At 38.4% G+C, this 26993-nt stretch overlaps 1 protein-coding gene across 1 annotated transcript; it reads left to right on the top strand.

The window, feature by feature from the left end:
• LOC139149128 (nucleoporin Nup37-like) lies at window positions 1-26182 on the top strand. Its single transcript, XM_070720694.1, has 7 exons — window positions 1-123; window positions 1351-1416; window positions 5632-5703; window positions 10261-10332; window positions 17156-17221; window positions 20904-21089; window positions 26135-26182. Exons 1-7 carry the CDS (start codon window positions 1-3, stop codon window positions 26180-26182), a joined length of 633 nt encoding a protein of 210 aa, XP_070576795.1.
• Window positions 26183-26993: the final 811 nt, after the last annotated feature.

The following is a 26993-nucleotide window of genomic DNA, read 5'->3' as shown; positions in this document are numbered from 1 at the left end:
ATGGCCATACCCGCTTTGGTGGTAGTGGAATCTTTCAGTCCACATGTAGACACAAGGAGAGTGTCCACAGTGGCTTTGCCTTGTGATACAATGGAGTGCTGGCTAGAATTCAGTCTGGGAGTAGTATGCTGCATCACTAAACAAAAGCAATTTATAGGTCTCTGCATAGTGGCCATTAATATGGATATTCAGGTGTATGGTGACAATGTTGCAGCCAGGAATTTTAAATGTGAGCAGAGGATACTGTGTCCCAACACCGTTTACTTTGTGGGACATTTCGCACAATCCAGGGGACAATGTCAATCAAATTTTGTATAACTTTATTATAAATCAGTTTCACATTTAACAAATTTCAAGCTACCGGGACCGCGTCGCTATGATTAATATCAAGCAAGTGTAACAGCATACCATATCTGCCTCCCATCAGAACTCAGTTGGACTAGAACCAAGTGCGGTGTTTATGTTATCACAGCTTTCAAAGTTCATAAATATAAGCCTCAAAATAATTATGCAAAACAAAGGCAATTGTCATTAACAGATATCACATGCAGACTACACCCATTGAACTCAGTCAACTCATGAGTTCGCCCGAGGTGGCCCGCAGTGCGCAAGAATGTGGGACAACGGGTTCCATTTTGGGGACATTGTTGCAAGGGCATGTCCTGGCTGCAACACTGATGGTGCACACCTAGTTGCTATATATGTAGCCCTTGGTATGGTAGAGTGCAATGTAGAGGATATACATCCTGGTATGTGAATAACCCTATTATCATAATAAATCTTTTAAAGTCGTAATTTACTAGTCGAAAGTATAGTGTTTTCAGTTTGTCTTGTACATACACTGTGTTGCGGGGCTATTTCACATAAAATCACAGATATCTGTGAGGTGTTTGACTGGCCTTCATTGACTACATTACTGGGTGATAGAGAGATGTATAGTTTTTAGAAAGTTATGAGATCTTGTAGTTTTCCCAATGTTTACATAAAATGTGACTCTGAGTTTGTATCTTTGATATACATCAATGGGCAGGTTTTAATTTGGTTTATGTTGTACCGGACACATCAAGAAACAACATCCATAGGTTTGTGTGGCGCCCCCACATTGGCCTCTTGTTTTACCATTTGTTTTCATTGCTCTATTCCTGCATAGTATTTGCAATCTTTCATGACAGTTACATGGATGTGTTTATGAAAATTAATGCTTAGTGACAAATGATAAAAGTAGACTTCAGTTAGATCAGTCAGTTGCTGAACATTCTTGTTGTTTTACAAAGTAATATTATTGTTGCATTATATTCATATATTTGATGGCCTGCTGTTCTCACACATATTCTACATCTTTCTACACAGGATGAAGACTCAGAGATTGATGATTTTGAGTTTGAACATCTCAGAGATTTTCATCATGGAACAAGGGTAACAACAATAGCATGAAGCCCAGAAACTTCATTAGAAACTCTACCAAGACAAGTCAAGTAAGTTCCAATTCTGTAAATCAACCTCTTCGTTATTATGGTACATGGATTGTCTCATTGTTGTGTAGACTTTGAATTCTAAATATGTCTATGGCAACCATGCATGATCATACAAATTGAAGGTCACTGACTGTTGGTTTCTGAAAAGAATGTTGACTATAATGATGCATTGCAATGCTCTCCAAATGTTGCCCTTTTGCAAAATTGTGATACATGTTCAAAAGACTGATATGTGACCACTTTGTACCATATTCCTAGAAAGTGTGACAGATATTACTTAGGTAGAAAGATTATGTAATGGAACAGAACTAGGATGCATCTTATATCTGTACCATAATACGGTACAGATATAACATACAAGATAAATATATTTTTCATAGGATTTCTTCATTCGAATAATAGCACTCATTTTTCAAACAAAAGAGCCTTTAAAGGTATACTGTCACCTGTTCCAATTTTGCCACAGTTACCATAGAAAGATAACATCTAACCAATAACAAATTTTTAGCGGTTGGCCGCTTTTTAAAAACAGCGCCCTCACATGGCCATTTTGAATACCAAGGAACGCCCCTTTGATCACATACGGGCATATTAAGATTACAGGTGACTGTATACGAATACTAGTACTCATTTTTTAAACAAAAGAACCTTCAAGCTGACTCAAACAAAGCTTAAATTTCAATTTCCATACTGGTTCTGAAATTAGGCATCAATCTTGTCACTTGATGAAATATCAACCAAAAGGCTGTGTTACAATCAGAAGACCAATGTCACTGCCAGATTGGCATCACATCCGCTGTTTTATGACATATACACCAAAACTAGAGAGGGCCTTGCAAAGATTTCATGACATTTTGGTCTGATATCCAATCACAGCTCATACTGTATAAACATGTACAATGAGGAATTATTTTGGTCAAGTCTGGTGACAAATACAACAGAGCAAAATTGTGTATGAGTGAGAGGTCAATAATGAAAATTATATTGGCTGAAACCTGTGTGTAGACTGTGATATTTCTCACTTGTAGCAAATTTCATAGGAATACGTCATTGCTCAAAGCTTCTCATTCCCTGTCAGTCCCTGAAAGTTCTGTTTTATAATTAAGGTGGTAACAATTTTGACAATATCCTTATTCATATTCAAGTAGACATATTGACAGCAAATTGTTTGCAACATTGTGTAATGTTTGAGACATTTAGGAAAGTAAAATTACAAAAATGTTTTATTACGTGAAAATCAATAAATCAGTCATTCAACCTGTGATATACGTACAGTTTTCTCACATTGTTCAGCAAAACACTAACTTTGCAGTGTTCAATCTAGGATGTCAAACGGGGCCACTGTTGGCCCCTACTTCTGTACCAAGGGGGGCATTTTAGAAAGTTTGGTGCCATCATCAACACACATGTAAAACCTCGAATTCTCTGCAGAAAATACTATAGTCAATCAAGTCAAGAATAGGAGAATGCAAGAGATCCTAGACCCCCCCAACCCCGATCCTCGCAACCAACCAAGCCCCACTGCATATCTGTCCACCATAGGTACACAACAGGCCCAACAATGGCTACAGCAAGTAACTTTTTTGTTTGATTCAGTTGTTTACGTAACTTGTGTGATGAATTATTGATATACCGGTATATGTCGGACTTGAGCAACTGTACGTATTGCTAAGGATTGTATTTAGCTGTGGAGAGGATCAAAGCTTAGTGTACCACTAGGAATTCTCCGAGAGAGGCCCCCAATTTATATGCATCGATCCTGGGCATTGACAATTACTCATACACTGATATAGCTGCAGTACAGTAGCTTGAGGTTTTGCCCGGGTATTTAGGTAGTCTGGTTTTGCCGTCCGACCCAAATACCCAAGCAAAACCTGGAGCTACTGTATTGTAGCTAACACTGATACACCACGAGAGAGTAACCCATACGATCTACATGATTGATGCATCAACTTTTAAACATAACCTGTATGTATTAAGAAATTTATGATCAATGGTAATAATCAAAGGGTTGTACACAGTGGTGTTGTTCTATGCATAGAGCCAGCTACTCTGGAAAACAAGATATGTCCGACTAAAAATGTATTATTAAAAACTATTATCTGGCCCACCACGATGATTTTCTTGCAGTGTTCAATGTTTGTGTGGACAGTAGACGTCACAGACATTTCAAAGGGTCCTATTATCTTTGTATAAAACAAGGGTTCATCAACTACTGGCATTACAAGTCCAAGTGGTTACTAGCCTTTCACCATTACGTGGTGGCTACTGCCATTGTTTACATTCATCGGCCATGCCACATGCACATGACTGGAATCTGCATCTCTTTCCTGAATATTTAACTGTGCAGCTAGGAAATTTGGCGAAGTTTTCAACATTACGCGGAAGCTTGATTTGGCTCTCTTTACGCTCATTCAGCGTATGGGCGGCAAAAAATTGTCACAACTTGAGTGAACAATATAGAGGCCATTTTGCCAACAGTGGATGGACTCCAGAGGGCGTGATTTCCTTTGTACCACCTGGTATGTCTGTGTGCTGGCATCCAGATGAACCGGCTAAGGTAACTTGTCACTGAGCCAAACAAACATTTCTGTACATACTTTTGTTTGGTTTTTTCCATACAAATCACAGATCTTTAATAAGATGGTGCTCTTTTGAGTATGAAACTAAGGTTCTAATCAGTGTTTTCAAAATCAACACAAATCTTGAACAATGGGAGTGGTATTTTAACCATTGACAAAGTGAGGTGTGGTGTTTTAAACATCATTCATGCATCTTGAATAAGGACAAAGCTCTCCCTACAATATGAAAACACAAACCTGAAAACTCATAGCAACTGTAAATACAGTAAACAAACAATTGACGGATCTTGAATAAGATAAGTGCTCTTTGACCTGTACGAAACTGAAGTTCATTCTTTTCAACATAAATCACAGATCTTGAATAATGGGAGTCGTCTTTTAACCATTGTAAAAGTGAGGTGTGGTGCTTTCAACATCATTCACCAATCCTCAATACGGGTATTGCTCTTTTGAATTCAGTGAAAATGAGGTCTCAGTCTGGTGTTTTCGACATCAATCATGCAGCTTGAATAAGGAGAGAGCTCTCCTTACCTGTACGAAATTGAAAACTCACACCAACTACGAGTGTAGCAAACAAACAAGGGTGACCCATTTCAGATAAACATTACTGATACACTCTCTCTCTGTTGCTGGAAATACCATTCACTGAATACCGGTACTATGCAATGTTTCAAATGATATGTCAGAATCCTTAAATTGTTATGAGTCTGTATATCTTGAAATTTCGACGCCTATATCATCAACACATAAAAGAGGACTGACACCATTCGCTAAAGTGTACTGGTTACAGTGGCACTTATTTTCAATATTGCGATGAAACAATCGGATTCTACGACCCCTATAATTTTATCCTCTTGTTATCATGTTTATTCTGTATTTTTAGCCGAATAATTTTATCTCAACATTTCTCTAAGTACTACTAGTTCATGGTGGCTGAAAAGAAAGGCACAATCAGATTTTATCTCAAAACCCAACAACCAATTCTGTCAACAGATGCAGGTCATGTGACCCTAATGTCGGCTGATATCTGCTTTCTTGATCCAGTTCGTATTGGTTGTATTGCGAATGGATGAGGATAAATTTCAAAATCTCCTGTAGAAAGAGTGATCATAGTGCCAATTTTACCTCTGCGTTTTTAGTTTTAGTACATATGTACATACGTACTTACGCTACGTGTATGTGTTCCGGGGAGTTGCAATGTAGTTTTTGAATCCTTTACATGAAAACAACAAATTTAGCACGCCATGCAATCTGAAGAGAGAAATTCCTTTTCTAAAACAAAATATCACCTCAATCTTGAAATTTGCTTAAATGAACAAGCATTTTTGGTTTGTCATCCTTCCCTTCAATTTACTGACCTTGTATCTTCATCAGTTATATGTATTTGTACTTGCTTTGTAAAACCGTCTCATTACATTAAATCATCACTTGCTGTGAATTACTATTATTTGATAGCTTTTGCATGAGGAATGACACACATGTAATGATATTTTCAAACAACTGGATTTATATCATTGGACTAATTGCTAAAACAAAACTCTGACAGGTTAACAGTTTGTCCTGTTTGTTTTCAGGTAATGGATTGTCACACAAGTTATGTCAATGATGTTTTCTTTGAACCAACAGAAGGGCAACAAATTGCCAGTGTAAGAGATGATCACACTTGCTGAGTCTGGGACTTGGCCGGACTCCAGAGGGCGTGCTTTCCTTTGTACCCACCTGGTATGTCTGTGTGTTGGCATCCAAATGAACTGGCTAAGGTAACTTGTCACTGAGCCAAACAAACATCTTGCATGTACTTTGGTTTGGTGTTTTCCATACAAATCACAGATCTTTAATAAGGTGGTGTTCTTTTGACATATATGAAACTAAGGTTCTAATCGGTGTTTTCAAAATCAACACAAATCTTGAATAATGGCAGTGGTCTTTTAACCATTGTGAAAGTGAGGTGTGGTGTTTTAAACATCATTAATACATCTTGAATAAGGACAAAGCTCTCCCTACAACTATGGAAACACAATCTGAAAACTCATAGCAACTGTAGATACAGTAAACAAACAAATGACCGATCTTGAATAAGATTAGTGATCTTTTGACCTGTATGAAACTGAAGTTCATTGTTTTCAATATAACTCACAGATCTTGAATAATGGGAGTCGTCTTTTAACCATTGTAAAAGCGAGGTGTGGTGCTTTCAACATCATTCACCAATCCTCAATACGGGTATTGCTCTTTTGAATTCAGTGAAAATGAGGTCTCAGTCTGGTGTTTCAACACCAATCGTGCAGCTTGAATAAGGATAATAGCTCTCCTTACCTGCGTGAAAACGTAATCTGAAAACTCATACCAACTCCAAGCGTAGCTAACAAACCAGGTGACCCATTTCAGATAAACATGGCTGATACACTCACTCTGTTGCTGGAAAATACCATTCACTGAATGCTATGCAATTTTTCAAATGATATGTCAGAGTCCTTAAATTGTTATCCAGTCTATATATCTTGAAATTTGGATAAGTTAGTTGCCATTGATTCCTACAACACATCAAAGAGGACAGACACTCTCTAAAAGTGTACTGCTGGTTAAAGTAGCACTTATTTTCATGAAACATAAATGAATTCTACAAAACCCAATCATTTTATCCTCTTTGTTATCATGCGTAATTCTTATATTTAAAAAGAAAGGCACAATCAGATTTTATGATCTCACAACCCACCAACCAATTATGTCACTAGATGCAGGTCATGTGACCCTAATTTCGGCAGATATCCACTTCCTTGATCCAGTTCATATTGGTTGTATTGGAAATGGTAATTGGATGATGTTGGATTCCACAAGTACCGGTACAAGGTGTACTGCTGTGTTACAATCAGAAGACCAATGTCACTGCCAGATTGGCATCACATCCGCTGTTTTATGACATATACACCAAAACTAGGGAGACCCTTGCAAAGATTTCATTACATTTTGGTCTGATATTGAACACAGCTCATACTGTATAAACATGTACAATGAGGAATTATTTTGGTCAAGTCTGGTGACAAATACAACAGAGCAAAATTGTGTATGAGTGAGAGGTCAATAATGAAAATTATATTGGCTGAAACCTGTGTGTAGACTGTGATATTTCTCACTTGTAGCAAATTTCATAGGAATACGTCATTGCTCAAAGCTTCTCATTCCCTGTCAGTCCCTGAAAGTTCTGTTTTATAATTAAGGTGGTAACAATTTTGACAATATCCTTATTTATATTCAAGTAGACATATTGACAGCAAATTGTTTGCAACATTGTGTAATGTTTGAGACATTTAGGAAAGTAAAATTACAAAAATGTTTTATTACGTGAAAATCAATAAATCAGTCATTCAACCTGTGATATACGTACAGTTTTCTCACATTGTTCAGCAAAACACTAACTTTGCAGTGTTCAATCTAGGATGTCAAACGGGGCCACTGTTGGCCCCTACTTCTGTACCAAGGGGGGCATTTTAGAAAGTTTGGTGCCATCATCAACACACATGTAAAACCCTCGAATTCTCTGCAGAAAATACTATAGTCAATCAAGTCAAGAATAGGAGAATGCAAGAGATCCTAGACCCCCCCAACCCCGATCCTCGCAACCAACCAAGCCCCACTGCAAATCTGTCCACCATAGGTACACAACAGGCCCAACAATGGCTACAGCAAGTAACTTTTTTGTTTGATTCAGTTGTTTACGTAACTTGTGTGATGAATTATTGATATACCGGTATATGTCGGACTTGAGCAACTGTACGTATTGCTAAGGATTGTATTTAGCTGTGGAGAGGATCAAAGCTTAGTGTACCACTAGGAATTCTCCGAGAGAGGCCCCCAATTTATATGCATCGATCCTGGGCATTGACAATTACTCATACACTGATATAGCTGCAGTACAGTAGCTTGAGGTTTTGCCCGGGTATTTAGGTAGTCTGGTTTTGCCGTCCGACCCAAATACCCAAGCAAAACCTGGAGCTACTGTATTGTAGCTAACACTGATACACCACGAGAGACTAACCCATACGATCTACAGTGGTGTTGTTCTATGCATAGAGCCAGCTACTCTGGAAAACAAGATATGTCCGACTAAAAATGTTATTATTAAAAACTATTATCTGGCCCACCAAGATGCTTTTCTTGCAGTGTTCAATGTTTGTGTGGAAGTAGACGTCACAGACATTTCAAAGGGTCCTATTATCTTTGTATAAAACAAGGGTTCATCAACTACTGGCATTACAAGTCCAAGTGGGTACTAGCCTTTCACCATTACGTGGTGGCTACTGCCATTGTTTACATTCATCGGCCATGCCACATGCACATGACTGGAATCTGCATCTCTTTCCTGAATATTTAACTGTGCAGCTAGGAAATTCGGCGAAGTTTTCAACATTACGCGGAAGCTTGATTTGGCTCTCTTTACGCTCATTCAGCGTATGGGCGGCAAAAAATTGTCACAACTTGAGTGAACAATATAGAGGCCATTTGCCAACAGTGGATGGACTCCAGAGGGCGTGATTTCCTTTGTACCCACCTGGTATGTCTTGTCACTGTTGTCTGTGGCTGGCATCCAGATGAACCGGCTAAGGTAACTTGTCACTGAGCCAAACAAACATTTCTGTACATACTTTTGTTGGTTTTTTCCATACAAATCACAGATCTTTAATAAGATGGTGCTCTTTTGAGTATGAAACTAAGGTTCTAATCAGTGTTTTCAAAATCAACACAAATCTTGAACAATGGGAGTGGTATTTTAACCATTGACAAAGTGAGGTGTGGTGTTTTAAACATCATTCATGCATCTTGAATAAGGACAAAGCTCTCCCTACAAATATGAAAACACAACCTGAAAACTCATAGCAACTGTAAATACAGTAAACAAACAATTGACGGATCTTGAATAAGATAAGTGCTCTTTGACCTGTACGAAACTGAAGTTCATTCTTTTCAACATAAATCACAGATCTTGAAAAATGGGAGTCGTCTTTTAACCATTGTAAAAAGTGAGGTGTGGTGCTTTCAACATCATTCACCAATCCTCAATACGGGTATTGCTCTTTTGAATTCAGTGAAAATGAGGTCTCAGTCTGGTGTTTTCGACATCAATCATGCAGCTTGAATAAGGAGAGAGCTCTCCTTACCTGTACGAAATTGAAAACTCACACCAACTACGAGTGTAGCAAACAAACAAGGGTGACCCATTTCAGATAAACATTACTGATACACTCTCTCTCTGTTGCTGGAAATACCATTCACTGAATACCGGTACTATGCAATGTTTCAAATGATATGTCAGAATCCTTAAATTGTTATGAAGTCTGTATATCTTGAAATTTCGACGCCTATATCATCAACACATAAAAGAGGACTGACACCATTCGCTAAAGTGTACTGGTTACAGTGGCACTTATTTTCAATATTGCGATGAAACAATCGGATTCTACGACACCCTATAATTTTATCCTCTTGTTATCATGTTTTATTCTGTATTTTTAGCCGAATAATTTTATCTCAACATTTCTCTAAGTACTACTAGTTCATGGTGGCTGAAAAGAAAGGCACAATCAGATTTTATCTCAAAACCCAACAACCAATTCTGTCAACAGATGCAGGTCATGTGACCCTAATGTCGGCTGATATCTGCTTTCTTGATCCAGTTCGTATTGGTTGTATTGCGAATGGATGAGGATAAATTTCAAAATCTCCTGTAGAAAGAGTGATCATAGTGCCAATTTTACCTCTGCGTTTTTAGTTTTAGTACTATGTACATACGTACTTACGCTACGTGTATGTGTTCCGGGGAGTTGCAATGTAGTTTTTGAATCCTTTACATGAAAACAACAAATTTAGCACGCCATGCAATCTGAAGAGAGAAATTCCTTTTCTAAAACAAAATATCACCTCAATCTTGAAATTTGCTTAAATGAACAAGCATTTTTGGTTTGTCATCCTTTCCCTTCAATTTACTGACCTTGTATCTTCATCAGTTATATGTATTTGTACTTGCTTTGTAAAAACCGTCTCATTACATTAAATCATCACTTGCTGTGAATTACTATTATTTGATAGCTTTTGCATGAGGAATGACACACATGTAATGATATTTTCAAACAACTGGATTTATATCATTGGACTAATTGCTAAAACAAAACTCTGACAGGTTAACAGTTTGTCCTGTTTGTTTTCAGGTAATGGATTGTCACACAAGTTATGTCAATGATGTTTTCTTTGAACCAACAGAAGGGCAACAAATTGCCAGTGTAAGAGATGATCACACTTGCTGAGTCTGGGACTTGGCCGGACTCCAGAGGGCGTGCTTTCCTTTGTACCCACCTGGTATGTCTGTGTGTTGGCATCCAAATGAACTGGCTAAGGTAACTTGTCACTGAGCCAAACAAACATCTTGCATGTACTTTGGTTTGTGGTGTTTTCCATACAAATCACAGATCTTTAATAAGGTGGTGTTCTTTTGACGTATATGAAACTAAGGTTCTAATCGGTGTTTTCAAAATCAACACAAATCTTGAATAATGGCAGTGGTCTTTTAACCATTGTGAAAGTGAGGTGTGTGGTGTTTAAACATCATTAATACATCTTGAATAAGGACAAAGCTCTCCCTACAACTATGGAAACACAATCTGAAAACTCATAGCAACTGTAGATACAGTAAACAAACAAATGACCGATCTTGAATAAGATTAGTGATCTTTTGACCTGTATGAAACTGAAGTTCATTGTTTTCAATATAACTCACAGATCTTGAATAATGGGAGTCGTCTTTTAACCATTGTAAAAGCGAGGTGTGGTGCTTTCAACATCATTCACCAATCCTCAATACGGGTATTGCTCTTTTGAATTCAGTGAAAATGAGGTCTCAGTCTGGTGTTTCAACACCAATCGTGCAGCTTGAATAAGGATAATAGCTCTCCTTACCTGCGTGAAAACGTAATCTGAAAACTCATACCAACTCCAAGCGTAGCTAACAAACCAGGTGACCCATTTCAGATAAACATGGCTGATACACTCACTCTGTTGCTGGAAAATACCATTCACTGAATGCTATGCAATTTTTCAAATGATATGTCAGAGTCCTTAAATTGTTATCCAGTCTATATATCTTGAAATTTGGATAAGTTAGTTGCCATTGATTCCTACAACACATCAAAGAGGACAGACACTCTCTAAAGTGTACTGCTGGTTAAAGTAGCACTTATTTTCATGAAACATAAATGAATTCTACAAAACCCAATCATTTTATCCTCTTTTGTTATCATGCGTAATTCTATATTTTAAAAAGAAAGGCACAATCAGATTTTATGATCTCACAACCCACCAACCAATTATGTCACTAGATGCAGGTCTCTGGGGTTGATCGCTTCGAGTGTGTTGATGAACACAAGCAATGGCTGGAATCACACCTGAAAATTTATTTGTCCTCCCTTTCTCTTGCAATGCTAGTAGTCAGTGTCTCCAAATATGATCTAAATATTTTTTCTGTGTAATATTCTGTGAAAACATGTCTGTTAACTGAGCAGAATAGGAAAGACAACTGCAGAAATGCATCTAGAGTTTAGGCACATATTTTCCCTTGTAGCGTCAATATGGCGAACTCTTGATACGTATGCTCACACAGTAAATGCCTTTTAACAATACATAAATGTGGAAACATATCACTCACAATACTATATGTCAACACAATAACAGGTTTGGTAATGAACTACTCAGCCGTCAATGTTAATATTTGGCTGATTGCCTGCCTTCTTGATTTCGGGCAACAGTCCATGACACCTGCGAACAGTGCGTCGCCATTTTGTTTATCGATCGTGATCATAATGTGACCATAATATGTCATTCCTTTCTAGCTTTATCCAGAGGGGCAAGATTACCCATTTAATGAAAAATATAAATTGTTTAGTGTTTCTAAAGGGAACAAGTTGTAATGTTTTGTGATATTCTGAAAAATAACAACCCACAAACGTCATGTTTTTGAACAATCACATTGCGGCTGTCATAGGATCGTGGGGTAGCGACATTGATATAACGGCCAGTTGAACATCGTCGGGTGTCCTTTGTTTAAGGTGTGAATGGTTTGTTTGTTCGTATCACAGATGTCACAAAGAAACCAGCCACGTTTCCAGACCGGTGGATAGTACTGTGTCACACAATTCACTGTATCTCAGTTGAAGATTCCAAATCAGGTCAGGATTTGAAAGGAACCACAGTTAAAATTCTGAAGTTTATCTAAGTGCCATCACCCTTGTGACATATTAGTTTATAAGTTATTCCAAAAGTGGATGCACCAGTTGTACTGGAAGAAAACAATGTTTACTTTTCCCTGTAGGGTTTCTGAGTTAAAGGTTGTATGTTGAAATCTGTCCATGTATGTTGTGTATGAGCAAAATGTAAACATTGGTTGCATATGTTAAGCATTTCAAGCAAGGTTAGGGTGACATTTTTTATTTCTGTGTTTTTCATCTCCCGACCGACAGTAAATTTCAGCTCTGACATGAAAATAAAAAACTTTTTTATTTGCGCCGCCTCTGAGGCGATCATCCTAGCAACAGCACCACCATCATCACTAGTGAGATTGCGGCGACTCAGACTGAAAGGACAGAGAGTACAGAACACTGAACTGAAAGACAAGGAATTGAAGTGACTGAATGGACAGAACAATGAACTGAAACAAATTCCCCTTTTTTGTACTTAAAAATTGTAGAGACTGAATGGACAGAACATCAAACTGAAACAAAAACAGTTTTTTTGGTACCTGTTTTTTTTATTGCGACCGCCCGCCCTGCCCGAATATTCTCTGGAGGTGAGAAACGAAAAAAAATAAAAGGGTCACCCTTATTGTTTCATGAAAATCAAGAAAAGGTAGCTATTGCCAGTATTTGTGTACACATAACTGCCTTGCAGGTTGATTGTCTTAAACATTATCACATAAGTAGAAAGAGGACAAGAAACTAATCAAATTGATGTATAACATTCACCCTTATTGCCTGTATATAAAACTATTTTATCATTACATCCAGCTGTTTGTTATATGTTCAGTGTTCAAATACTTAATGAATGATTATAGAATGTCACTACACATCCTACAACTTGCGCGTCACGGTCCCTTGTGGTTCGATACTGGCAAAGACCCTACCCTGTAAGATATTTCTAATATGCTTTCAGGAGCCTTCACTACCATGTATCTAACTACAAGCAATGGTACTAGTGCTACAACTACTGGTTGCCCAAACTAGGTGATATGGCCATACCCGCTTTGGTGGTAGTAGAATCTTTCAGTCCACATTTAGAGACAAGGAGAGTGTCCACAGTGGCTTTGCCTTGTGATACAATGGAGTGCTGGCTAGAATTCAGTCTGGGAGTAGTATGCTGCATCACTAAACAAAAGCAATTTATAGGTCTCTGCATAGTGGCCATTAATATGGATATTCAGGTGTATGGTGACAATGTTGCAGCCAGGAATTTTAAATGAGAGGATACTGTGTCCCAACACCGTTTACTTTGTGGGACATTTTGCACAATCCAGGGGACAACGTGTGTCAGTTGTCAATCAAATTTTGTATTACTTTATTATAAATCAGTTTCACAAAACAAATTTCAAGCTACCGGGACCGCGTCGCTATGATTAATATCAGGCACAGCATACCATATCTGCCTCCAATCAGAGCTCAGTCGGACTAGAACCAAGTGCAGTGTTTATGTTATCACAGCTTTCAAAGTACATAAATATAAGCCTCAAAATAATTATGCAAAACAAAGGCAATTGTCATTAACAGATATCACATGCAGACTACACCCATTGAACTCAGTCGACTCATGAGTATGCCCGAGGTGGCCCGCAGTGTGCAAGAATGTGGGACAACGGGTTCCATTTTGGGGACATTGTTGCAAGGGCACGTCCTGGTTGCAACACTGATGGTGCACACCTAGTTGCTATATATGTAGCCCTTGGTATGGTAGAGTACAATGTACCAGGATATACATCCTGGTATGTGAATAACCCTATATTATAATAATCTTTTAAAGTTGTAATTTACAGGTCGAAAGTATAGTGTTTTCAGTTTGTCTTGTGAGTATAGTGTTTTCAGTTTGTCTTGTATGTACACTGTGTTGTGGGGCTATTTCACATAAAATCACAGATAATCTGCAGTGTTGTCCTTAGAAGCCGGGTGCCGGGTAAATAACCCGGCTGTTCTGCATTTTTTCCCGGCTACTTTTAACGTCATTAGATTGTTTTATAGACCTGTAATTTCGGGATTGCACTGCCAGCTGTTAGACGGCACACGATTAGCAGACCCCTTTCCCCGCATGGAACTGCACAAACATAAAACAGTTTCTAAATACCCGTTTGTGGCTTTTTGAGCCCGATCTTTTATTTGTTAAATAGTGTGATTGGCTGATGGACGCGCCTATGGTGCTGTCTTTGTTACGAGCAGTGCAATTGGTTTGATTAGTATGAAGGTCATCTTAGGTCATGATTTTTAAGGTAGAACGTACCTCGGGACAGACATTCTGACTCTCAAACTTTTACAATTCTCTTCTGATATACAGCATGTGGGGATTCATTTTAAAGCTCTTGGTAAAGAAAAACTTTTCAATGGCTTAGTTTTTCGAAATTCGAAAAAAAGAAAATTTTCTCCATAGAGTTAACACAGGGATGGCGGCCATTTGAATTTCTAATATCGGTAAATCTTGGGTAATTTTGTTTGTCTAGTACCAAAATTTGCATGGTGACCCCCTGTTTTTATTCTTGATTTTGAAAGAGAATGATTGAAAGATTCCTTGAGGAAAGATTGAACAAAAGTTTAAGCCTTTCACTTTCGAGGTGCATACTACCTTAACGATGGCGTCAAAAAGAAATGTGGCGTCGGCCACTGGCACCTTGCCGATGGAATATTTTACCCGAAGAAAGCCCGTTCGAAAGGTATACTTGATTCCAAAAATATATTTAGTTTATGTATGAAAAACTTCAATTTCGCCGAATTTGTGAGAAAAAGCGCCGAAAAGATGTGATTTAGATCGACGATTCGAAGTTCATGAGACTGAGAGTTTTCCGCCGCCGCGCTGGCTGCCAACGTCACGGTCACTACGAGTATGATCTTCTCAACAAATCAAGTTATTCTAAGAGCAATACCGACGCATTTTCTAGATTTAAAAAAAAATGAGCTAGAACTGATTTTTTTAGAAGCAACTGTTTATTAGAATGGGTATTTTTTTCATTGGTTATTTTTACGTACTAGAATCCACAGTGACAGGCATGTGTGTTGCCGACCGTTGCCGACCGGCGCATCATCGTCACGGCTCACGGCTTCACCGTAGCGCTGATCCCCTGTTGTTTAAGACAACAGGACAATACGTCGTGGATTCCGGCATGGGTTCAATTTCACTGCGCTTCTCCATGTTCTCCATGTTGGGTTGCCCGATAGTGTCTTTCGATGGACCCTCTGAATCATTTTTTTTTTCACGGACTCGTGGAGCAAATGTGAAAGAAAATAGAGTTGTTTCCTTCCGACGCCTTGCTGCATATCTACTTTGATCAAATTTGGGGACAGCGAAACGCGATGATCGTGCGGTTTGCATTTAATTTGTTGCAACATTTCTGTCAATCACGCACTTTGTGTCATAAGTTTCAGAAACTATCGCTAGCCTGAAAATTAGCAACTGACATGGTAACGTGCCTCTGACTCGACGATGCCGATTTTTCAGACTACACTCAGACAATCCAAAACTTTCCACATAAAATGAGTAACTGACAGAAATGTTGCAACAAATTTAATGTTAAGCGGGCTCTCATCTCGTCTTGATGTCGCCTAAGCTCAGTCGCGGAGAGTGCTTTCGCAACCGTTTGCGTATAGAAAACTCATAACAATGAAAAAATGCGTAGAGACTCAATCCAATGCGTAATATTATTACGCATTGGATCGACTCTCTACGCATTTTTTCATTGTTATGAGTTTTCTATATACGCATTTTTTTCGTAAATGCGAACAATGTTACAGTGAATTATCTTACCGATGTTTTTCTTAAGAAAAACGAATGTGTAGAATAGAATGAGTTTGATGGTTCGCGGAAACTACTATGTGGTAATGAAGAATGGGAAATGAGCAATGAAATGAGCAGACAGCGGGTGATTTAAGATTAAACGTTACATCTTCCCTGAAAATAAAACCATAAGTGTGTCATAAATAATACAAACAAAACAAAATCATGTTTGTTTGTTTTGTTGTATGTGAGCCACGTCTAAGACACACAACAAAACTACTGTTTCAGTCTCAGCTAATTAAAATGTCACCTCAGATGCCACCAGAGAACACCATTTCCACTCCAAAATTTCATTTTTCGCCTTGCGAGAGGGGGGACACCCCCCTCTCGCGCTCTTCCCCCCCCCTCGTTCGCTACGCTCACTCGCCGCTCGGTCGCTTCGCTTCCTCGCAGTCCACCCGTCTACTTTCTTAAATTACCCGGCTACTTTTAAATATAAGGACAACACTGATCTGTGAGGTGTTTCACTGGCGTTCATTAACTACATCACTGGGTGATGGAGAGAGATATGTATAGTTTTTAGAAAGTTATGAGATCTTGTAGTTTTCCCAATGTTTACATAAAACATGTGACTGTGAGTTCAAAGGTCTTTGAGGCTACTAGTCCCCATAGTTAGGCAATTACAATTCTGCTTTTTTGTATGTTTGTAACTTTGATATACATCAATGGCCAGATTTTAATTTGGTTTATGTTGTACCGGACACATCAAGAAACAACATCCATAGGTTTGTGTGGCGCCCCCACATTGGCCTCTTGTTTTACCATTTGTTTTCGTCACTCTATTCTTCCATGGAGGTAGAAAGAAAGATGTTTCTTTCTACCTTCATGATTATTCCATAGTATTTTCAATCTCTCATGACAGTTACGTCAATTTATGAAATTAATGCTTAGTGACAAAATTATGAAAGTCGACTTCTGTTACATCAGTCAGTTGATGAACATTCTTGTTGTTTAAATTATTGTTGCATTATATTCATATATATTTGATATCATGCTGTTCTCACACATATTCAACATCTTCCTACACAGGATGAAGACTCAGAGATCAATGGTTTTGAGTTTGAACATCTCAGAGATTATCATCATGGAACAAGGGTAACAACAATAGCATGGAGCCCAGAAACTTCATTAGAAACTCTACCAAGACAAGTCTAGTAAGTTCCAATTCTGTAAATCAGCCCCTTCGTTGTTATGGTACATGGATTGTCTCATTGTAGCGTAGACTTTGAATTCTCAATATGTCAATGGCAACCATGCATGATCATACAAATTGAAGGTCACTGACTGTTGGTTCTGAAAAGAATGTTGACTATAAATGATTGCAATACTCTCCAAATGTTGCCCTTTGCAAAATTGTGATATGTTTTTAAAAGACTGATATGTAACCAGTTTGTACCATATTACTAGAAAGTGTGACAGATACTTAGGTAGAAAGATCATTACATAATGGAACAGAACTACGATGCATCTTGTATCTGTACCATAATATGGTACAGATATAACATACAAGATAAATATATTTTCAGAGGATTTCTTCATTCAAACACTAGTACTCATCCTTTCAACAAAAGAGCCTCAAGCTGACGCAAAACAAAGCTTAAATTTAAATTTCTACTGGTTCTGAAATTAGGCATCAATCTTGTCACTTGCTGAAATATCAACCAAAAGGCTGTGTTACAATCAGAAGACCAATGTCACTGTCAAATTTGCATCATATCTTCTGTTTTATATGACATGTACACCAAAACTAGAGTGGCCCTTGCAAAGATTTCATTATATTTTGGTCTGATGTCCAATCACAGCTCATACTCTGTAAACATGTACAATGAAGAATTGTTTTGGTCAAGTCAGGTGACAAATACAACAGGGTAGGATTTTTAGTGAATGGGAGGTCAATGATGAAAAATAAGTTGGCTGAAATCAATGCGTAGACTGTGATATTTCTCATTTCTAGCAAGTTACATAGGAATACATACACCAATGCTCATAGCCTCCCCTTGCCAGTCAATCCTTGGAATTTCTGTTTGATCATTAAGGTGGCAATAATTTTGACAGTATCCTTATTTTTATATTGAAATAGGCATGCTGACAGCATATTGTTTGAAAAATTGTTCAAAGTTTGAGACATCGCATTCAGGAAAGTAAAATTACAAAACTATGTTGTTACTTTGTGAAAATCAATAAATCAGTTATATCAACCAGTGAGATGCTTTGAGTTTTCTCACATTGATGCTTTGAGTTTTCTCACATTGTGCAGCAAAATGCTACCTTTGTGAACCTATTGACATCTACAGTTGGTGATGGAAGTAGTGTAGGTAATAGTAATACCATATTTATTAACATATACAAAGTGGACTTAAAGTTTTGACAAAGATCTGCAGGAAATAATGCCACATCCTGTCCTTGTGGTGTTCAAAACACAGTACCATTACAGTGGAATTTGATCGAGTGTCCGTTTTGCCTTGCAGAGCTCGACAAGTCTACATGTTGCTTATTATTAGAAAAGTAAACATTTGCAACAAATTGAGTATTTGGTGTTAGATTACAGTGCACGCGGCGAACGTTTCCCAGACACTCTACAATAATGACAGTCGTTTCAGCATGCCACTCATGCACAACAAGCTTGACACCGCACTATAGCTATAGCACATCATCAAAGTTTTCTTTCAGCTACAGCTTTGTGTACTTTGATTTGGGAAATATAACTCAGACAAAACTCACTGGCATATTTTTCGAGTGTCGGATCTATATCTCGAGGAAAGTCCTCAACATCATTCCCTGTGTGCGTTCCTAACACACAGCGTACAGTGCACTGCGTACGTACGCAGGGCTAGCGAGAGAGTTGCCGACATCGACGGTTATTTACGTAAAAAGAATAAAAGACTGTCATTTTTGGAAGCGATCGAGTAGCTGAGGTAGGCTGGGATACGACTTGGGCCCAAGAACGCTGAATTTGGCTTTTTACGTCAAGTCCAAAAATGGATTTGAAGTCACCAACTCTACGTACGGGTCTTTGCAGGGCTGTGGTGAGCGGGGCTATTATAGTATAAGCTGTAGCGGAACACACAGCATCGTACGCAGGGCTATACAGTGACACATTGTATTTTTTCAGCAAGGTAAAGAATATTTTGAAGGCAGAGAGATATCATCGTCCCCTCCATGCTAACCCGTTGCCGTGTATGATGCCGTCCGGGAAATTAAGTGCCAAAATACGGTGAATTATTTCAGAAACACTTGGTGTGTTATTCAATGGCACAAAATGTACCGTGTTGATTGAATTGCACTTGCCTGTGCAAAATCAACACTTTTCTTCAAGTCTATTTTGTAGCTCAGAGAAGTGTCAATTCAGAGAGAAGTGTCAATTGAGAAAGTTTCATTTAGCTGAGACAAAAGAGAAAGCGGGATTAAAGTTTCATTTAGGAGTGTTTAGCATTTTCTGGTTGACAATATTCAGTGTTGTATCGTTTCAAACTTGTTGATAGAGTAGACTGCACCCGCAATGCTACAGACTGCATGCTAAAACTGTTTCGTGATTGCTGACATCGAGAGGAGAAGAAAGGTTTTTTTTTTAAAAGAATTTACTTGTTTCTTCATAAAGTTCCCGATTTAAAGTAACACCTAAAAGAAACTGATGATGTGCATGTAGTGCAGTGTTATGCTTGTTCTCATGACATGCTGAAACGACTGCAGTGATCGTGACGAGACAGTGTATGGGAAACGTTTGCCGCGCGCTGTAATCTAACACCAACCAAAGACGAAGACTCAATTTGTTGCAAATGTTTACTTTTCTAATGATAAGCAACATGTAGACTCGTCGAGCTCTGCAAGGCAAACCGGACACTCAATCAAATTCCACTGTTACTCTGCAAAAATGTGGTTAATTAATTACCATTAAAATGCCATTAAACAAGAAAGATAACAAATCATTCAGCTTGATTATTTCTTTGTTTACTTTGTCTACAGATTTTGTACAGCAGGAGCAGACAGTCAACTCAAATTGTTTTCATCAGATCTTAAAGTGAAGACACTGTGACAGTAAATAATATCAATGTATTCATACAACAAAACATAACTATTATTGCATAGAATAATTCTGCTTTGAAATTTGTACCATACATTCAGTGTTCCGGCTTAAAGGCTTATTTGCTTGTTAGTTGCGCAGTGTCTCTGACTGCTCTCGCAGTGGATCTTAATGTTTTGCACAAGTATAGTATTTTAGTCATTTTCGATCGGTATTACTAGTTTTGGTAAGGATAAAATTAAAACTCCTGCAAAAGGTGAGATCTCAGTGCCAATTTTACTTCAGCGTTTTGAGTTTTAGTGCTTGTACTTGTGGTGCAGTTGCTACCAACACATGTATATGTGTTCAGGGTAGTTGTTACATACAAATGCATGATAGACATTACATTTGCTGTTTTCATTAAAAACAGCAAATGTAGCTCACCATGTCAATCTGAATAGAGAAGTTCCTATTCTAAAACAAAATATCATCTAAATCTTGTAATTTAATGATCAAGAATTTTAATTGATTTCATACTGGTTTGTCATTCTTTCCCTTAACCTGTTCACCCCCAATTCCCTGTAAACAGGTCCATGAACACCATTGATAACAATGGGTTTGGGCTAAACCATGGTGGTGAAAGACTGTGTCTCTTCGTCAATTATATGTATGGCATGGCGAAAACCATCTCATCACATCAAACCATCGCTTGTTTCGATCATTTGGCTAATTACTACAAACTCTGACAGGTTACCAGTTTGTCCTGTTTGTTTTCAGGTAATGGATGGTCACACAAGTTATGTCAATGATGTTGTCTTTGAACCAACAGAAGGTCAACAAATTGCCAGTGTCAGTGATGATCACACTTGCCGAGTCTGGGACTTGGATGGACTCCAGAGGGCGTGCTTTCCATTGTACTCACCTGGTATGTCTGTGTGTTGGCATTCAGATGAACCAGCAAAGGTAACTTGTCACTGAGCCAAATACACATTCCTGCATTTACTGTTGGGTGGTATTTTCCACACCAATAAAGAACAAGAACAAGAGTGTTGTTGTTTTGACCTCAGTGAAACGGAGGTTCAGTGTTTTCTCACATCAATCACAGATCTTGAATAATGGGAGCTCCGGAGTGGTCTTTTAACAATTGTGAAAGTTAGGTACTGTGGTGCTTTCAAAATCATTCATGCATCTTGAATTAGGACAAAGCTCTCCCTACCCCTATGAAAACGTGACCTAAATACTCATACTAACTGCAAGCGTAGCAAACAAACAAGGGTGACCCTATTGCAGAAAAAAACATTACTGATACACTTTGTTGCTGGAAAATACCATCCACTGTATGTAATGCTATGTTTCAAATGATGTGTCAGAGTCCTTACATTGTTACACTGGAAAAATAAACCGAAGAAAGACTGGCAAACAGCATGACAACTTCAATAATAAGAACATGACCGTGGCTTTACTGAATGCACACTCTATAAATGATCCACAGCGGCGTACAGAAATTTCAACATTTGTCACTGAACATGCCATTCAACTCATGTTTCTCACTGAAAATGGCTAAAGCCTTAGGGAGATAATGCCAAGTGTTCTGACGTTACACCTCCAGGATACTGTATAAAATCTTTTCCTCGCCCCTCTAGGGGCGGTGGACTTGCCATAATCTACAATGAAGTATACACATCTCGTATTTCCTTCAATGATACTTTTTCATTTAAACATACATCGTATGAAGTCGCACAGATCTCGATAACTCTACCTCAACAAGTCATCCACTTCTTTTGCATTTATCGACCTCCACCAAGTCGGAAGAATAAACTGACAGACTCGTTGTTTTTAAATGAATTTCCAGATCTGCTCGAGCATTGTAATACACTCTCTGGTTCTTTCATTATTCATCGTTATTTCAATATTCACTATGACAGTCCACAAAACCCGACTACTTCAAAAATGATGAATCTTCTTTCTATATTCAGCCTAAATCAAACTGTCTCTGAACCCACCCATGACAAAGGTCATATTCTCGACTGGTTGATACACAGATCAGACAATAACTTAGTTCTGTCCACTGATGTTTCCAGCGCTATTGCAACTGACCATCTCTCCATCATCTGTCACCTGAATGTCGCAATACCACGCCCATCAGATGTATTCGTGACAGCACGTAACATTCGCGACATAAACCTTACCGCCTTGAAGGAAGATCTTCACCACAGCCTTGCTAGCGTTAAAGAACCTACAGCACAAACTCTTAACTTCTGTCTCCAATCTGCTTTGGACAAGCATGCGCCAGCAACAATACGTAAAGTTTCTAGACGAAGGAATGCCTGTTGGTTAATGCTGTTCGTGACAAATTCAAGGCAGCCAAAAAAGAGCGTCGGCAAGCAGAGAGACAGTGGCTGAAAACTGGACTTACAATCCACAAACAAATATATAACCATACGAAGAGAACTGTCACAAAACTTGTTCACTCAGCAAAAACCACCTATTTCTGTAATAAGGTTAGTGAGAGTCGTACATCGAAGCAACTGTTTGGTATCACACATAAATTACTTGGGTCTAAAAAAGCCTCCCCTACACCAACAATATTCCCTGCAGTAGAACTTCCACAGCGTTTCTGGACTTTTTCAAGAAAAAGTTGAGACAATCAGAGCCAGTCTTGATTGTCAAAATATCTCCCAGCCTTTGAGCTCAGAAAGTTGCTTTCGAGGTATGCCTCTCAGTAACTTTAATCCTGTAACTGATGATACTGTAAAGAATGTCATTTTAAGTTCCACTGCAAAGACATGCGACCTAGACGCAATGCCAGCCGATTTGTTGATAAAATGCTTAGACACCGTGTTACCATTCATCACACGGGTTATAAATCGTTCCCTTGCATCGGGCACATTCCCTACTAGTTTCAAAACTGCTCTTGTTAAACCACTGCTGAAGAAACAATCTCTTGACCCAAATCAACTAAAAAAACTACCGACCTGTCTCAAACCTTTCTTTCTTGTCTAAAATACTTGAAAGAATTATTCTATCACAATTAAGTGTTCATCTTACTTCCCACAACCTTTTGAATCCTCTTCAGTCTGCATACAAACCACACCACAGTACTGAAACTGCTCTATTGAAAATAGTCAATGACATTCTGACCTCCTTGGATTCTGGCAAAATTACCATTCTCACTCTCTTAGATCTATCAGCTGCATTCGATACTGTCGATCATGGCATCCTCCTCCACCGTCTTGAACATACTTTTGGCATCTCCGGAACTGCTCTATCCTGTTTCAATCTTACCTCTCAGGCAGAACTCAAACTGTAACTATCAATGGCATACGATCAACAACATCATCTATCTCTTTTGGTGTCCCGCAAGGCTCAGTTCTTGGACCTGTACTATTTGTTTGTACACTGACCCTCTTTTTAGCCTCGTCAGAAAATACTCATTAAATCACCACGCCTTTGCCGATGACAATCAATTATACAAGGAAACCACAATCGATCAAATAAAATCAACTGTTGAATCTGTGCAAAGTTGTATCACTGCCATCAAGCAGTGGATGACATCGAATAAACTCCAGTTGAATGACAGTAAAACAGAGGCAATACTTATAGCTTCACCCAGACAAGCTGCCAAATCATCTCTTCATTCATCCATAATTCTTGGCGATTTTGATATAATGTTCACCTCCAGTGTCAAAAACTTAGGAGTCACACTCGACTCTAACATGAATATGTGTGAACATGTGCAGAATATTTGCAAAGCTGCATACATTCAAATTAGCTCTATTCGTCACTTTCTCTCCGTACAGGCTACTCAAACGTTGGTCTCTGCACTTGTTCTGTCTCGTTTAGATTATTGCAATTGTCTCCTTTCTGGTTGCCCTAAACAGCTTATAGACAAGTTGCAAAGAGTGCAAAATGCTGCCGCTCGTCTCGTCTGTAATGCTAAAAAGTATGATCATGTTCAACCCCTTTTGCAAAAATTACACTGGCTGCCTATTAGTTCTCGTATCCACTACAAAGTTGTATCTACTTGCTTCAATTCACTTGCGGGCACAGGACCGCAATATCTCTCTGAACTTCTACATCAATACACTCCAAAAAGACAACTCCGCTCTTCCTCAGATTCTCGACTTCTCAGTATTCCAAGAGTTTCCACAAAGACTTTTGGCGAGAGATCTTTCTCTTACATTGGCCCTGCATTATGGAACAAACTTCCTTCTGACCTTCGCCACTCCAACTCTACCCTTTCCTTCCGCCGTTCCCTCAAGACTTTTCTCTTTAAACAGTAGTTTAACCTTTTTCGTTTACGTAGTCTCCAGTCCCGGTGGTTCAACATGTCCTCTGTTATATTGTATTGTCACTATTGCGCCTAGAGCTCTGTTAAGAGATTAGGCGCACTACAAATGTACTTTATTATTATTATTATTATTATCAAGTCTATATACCAGTATGTTGAAATTTGGATAAGTTACTTGCCACTGATTCCTGCAGCACATGAAGAGGACGGACACTCTCTGAAAGTGTACTGGTTGAAGTGGCCTTATTTTCAATATTGTGATGAAACATAAATGAATTCTTCAAGACCCAATCATTTTATCCTCTTTTGTTATCATGTTTAATTCTATATAGTTTATCTCAACATTTCTCTACTACTATCTAATGGTGGATGAAAAGAAAGGCACAATCAAATTTTATGATCTCACAACCCACCAACCAATTATGTCACTAGATACAGGTCATGTGACGCTAATGTTGGCTGATATTTGCTTCCCGATCCAGTATATTGGCAATATACAGTGGTATATGGTGATATACCACTGGGGGCATATGCACAAGCTCTCAGCTTGAGCAATAATCATTTTTGACGTACCACGCCAGCATTCCAATATACTGTTATGATATAATAGCAATAAATCACACACAGTGGGCACTGACGGTATACCACTTGATTTTGACCAGTTCACTTCATATATGCACTCACTATCGCTCATGAATGTATTCGTGAACTGGTCAAAATCTCGTGGTTTACTGTAACATCCAGATGAACTGGCAAAGGTAACTTGTCAGTGAGCCGAACAAACATGGGTGTGCTTTATAAGCTCCTCTGTCAGTGACACAGGTTTCTATATATGAACTATATATGAACTAAGTAATATACATGTAAATTGAATTTCTGATGAAACCAGACTTCATTGTGCCTGTGGAAGAGTTTGCCAGGATTGTCATATCCGGCTGTAATTCTGTATTTCGGGGGCAATTAAGAGGAGAAAATCACTCCCTTGCAGGGAATATGGACATAATACTCAGGAACATAATTTGTGTAAGGTACCAATAGACTTGCTCCAGGACATTTGAATAGCCATCAATTTAAGAAAAATGCACCAAGGGACAGATTTTACAATTATTTTCTGATCACCACTCATTAGGGTTCAAGTTAAAACTCTTGGTGAGAAAACCTTAGACTGTCTTAGTTTTTTTTAAATTGTCTCCTCAGAGTTATCACAGGGGGGGGCAGGCATTTTGAAATTCAAATATTGGTATATCTTGAACAGTAACCCCAATTTTTATTCTTGATTTTAGAGAATGGTCAAAAGTTTCATCGAAGAAAATTGGAGGAAATATTTAATATTTCACTTTTGACACACATATTGCTTTAAAGACCAAGTCCTGACATAAGCTACACAGTAAGCTATAGTGTTTTAATGTACCGGGTAATTGTACCAGAAGCCATAACAGTAAAGGGCAGTACAAGATCACAGATGTCGGATAGACTTGCTCATCAACCCATTTTTTTTTTCATTGCTATCGTACTTGTTTAACCTACATGTATGGTAGTCCCCATCGATAACCTTGGAAATACTTCAGAATGTGTATTATGAGTGCATTGATCATTATGCATTGGACCGGCATCTATATTGAGATTACATGGCATTTTACCAAAAGCCTGGCCAGCATTAGGATTGAAGTGCCTAGTGGGTATTCCAAACTCAGTATTTTGAGTGTCTTATTTTCAGAACCGCTTCAAACCAAAGGTTACAAAGGAGATCGGTGCCCAACTCTAGGAATAGTACATAGTATGGCCTTTCCCCCTCCGCATGCCCTGACGATTTCATCATGAAATCTTGACTTAGACCAGCTACATGTAAGGGTGATTTATTATGATTCCACTGCAGTCAACACATGATCCACTTGACAATGTGAAAGTAATAAGGATGATCACATCATACCAGTATAATGAAGACCATCACAGCAACAATCATTACCATTTTATGAAGGGTAAGAATGAAGTGTTTTAGCATCAATATAATTCCATGCAAATGTCACAGGGAGTGTACAGATCAAATTCTAAGTTCTCATCCAGCAATAGATATGTGGAACTAAAATTTGAAGGCCAAGAGACTTTGAAGAATTTTACTTCAGCATCACTACCGGGTATTCTTTTTATTTGCAGATTTTGGTGTTTTGTGAAAAACAGCACATGAATCTACAATACTTAAATCTTAACTGTACAAAGCTTAGTCAAAGACATTAGTCTTGTTGTTTCAACAAACAGCAAACACATATTCAGCATACTAATATGTTGTTGCCAGACAAATGATGTACACCTGGTGAATGCACATCACATGCTCATTGAGTGTTAATAAACTACAAGGACTACTTACTGGCTTGTACAAAAACTAAGATCAAACTTTCTTTCATCATTTCTGGTGTCTTGCCAAGAAAATCTGAGGCAGAGTAAATTTTCTCTTCTGTCTGAAGGAACTACGCTCAGACAGAACAAAGGCATTTCATAGCTGATACAATAAATTGTAACATGTACCTGTCTGTGAAACTCGGGTGACAAATAAATGTACCTCGAAGTTAACTGTCTCT

Source organism: Ptychodera flava, chromosome 2 (assembly GCF_041260155.1).
Source record: "Ptychodera flava strain L36383 chromosome 2, AS_Pfla_20210202, whole genome shotgun sequence".
Lineage (NCBI taxonomy): Eukaryota > Metazoa > Hemichordata > Enteropneusta > Ptychoderidae > Ptychodera > Ptychodera flava.
Note: the sequence above shows the minus strand (reverse complement) of the source record. Positions and strands in the feature narration are given on the sequence as shown.

Bases quoted from the DNA above. Each gene is read 5' to 3' on its own strand.
- LOC139149128 (XM_070720694.1), top strand. From the start codon at position 1: ATGGCCATACCCGCTTTGGTGGTAGTGGAATCTTTCAGTCCACATGTA. The intron at 124-1,350 runs GTATGCTGCATC...CTTTCTACACAG, and splicing joins TAGAATTCAGTCTGGGAGTA to GATGAAGACTCAGAGATTGA. The intron at 10,333-17,155 runs GTAAGAGATGAT...CTTCCTACACAG, and splicing joins AAGGGCAACAAATTGCCAGT to GATGAAGACTCAGAGATCAA.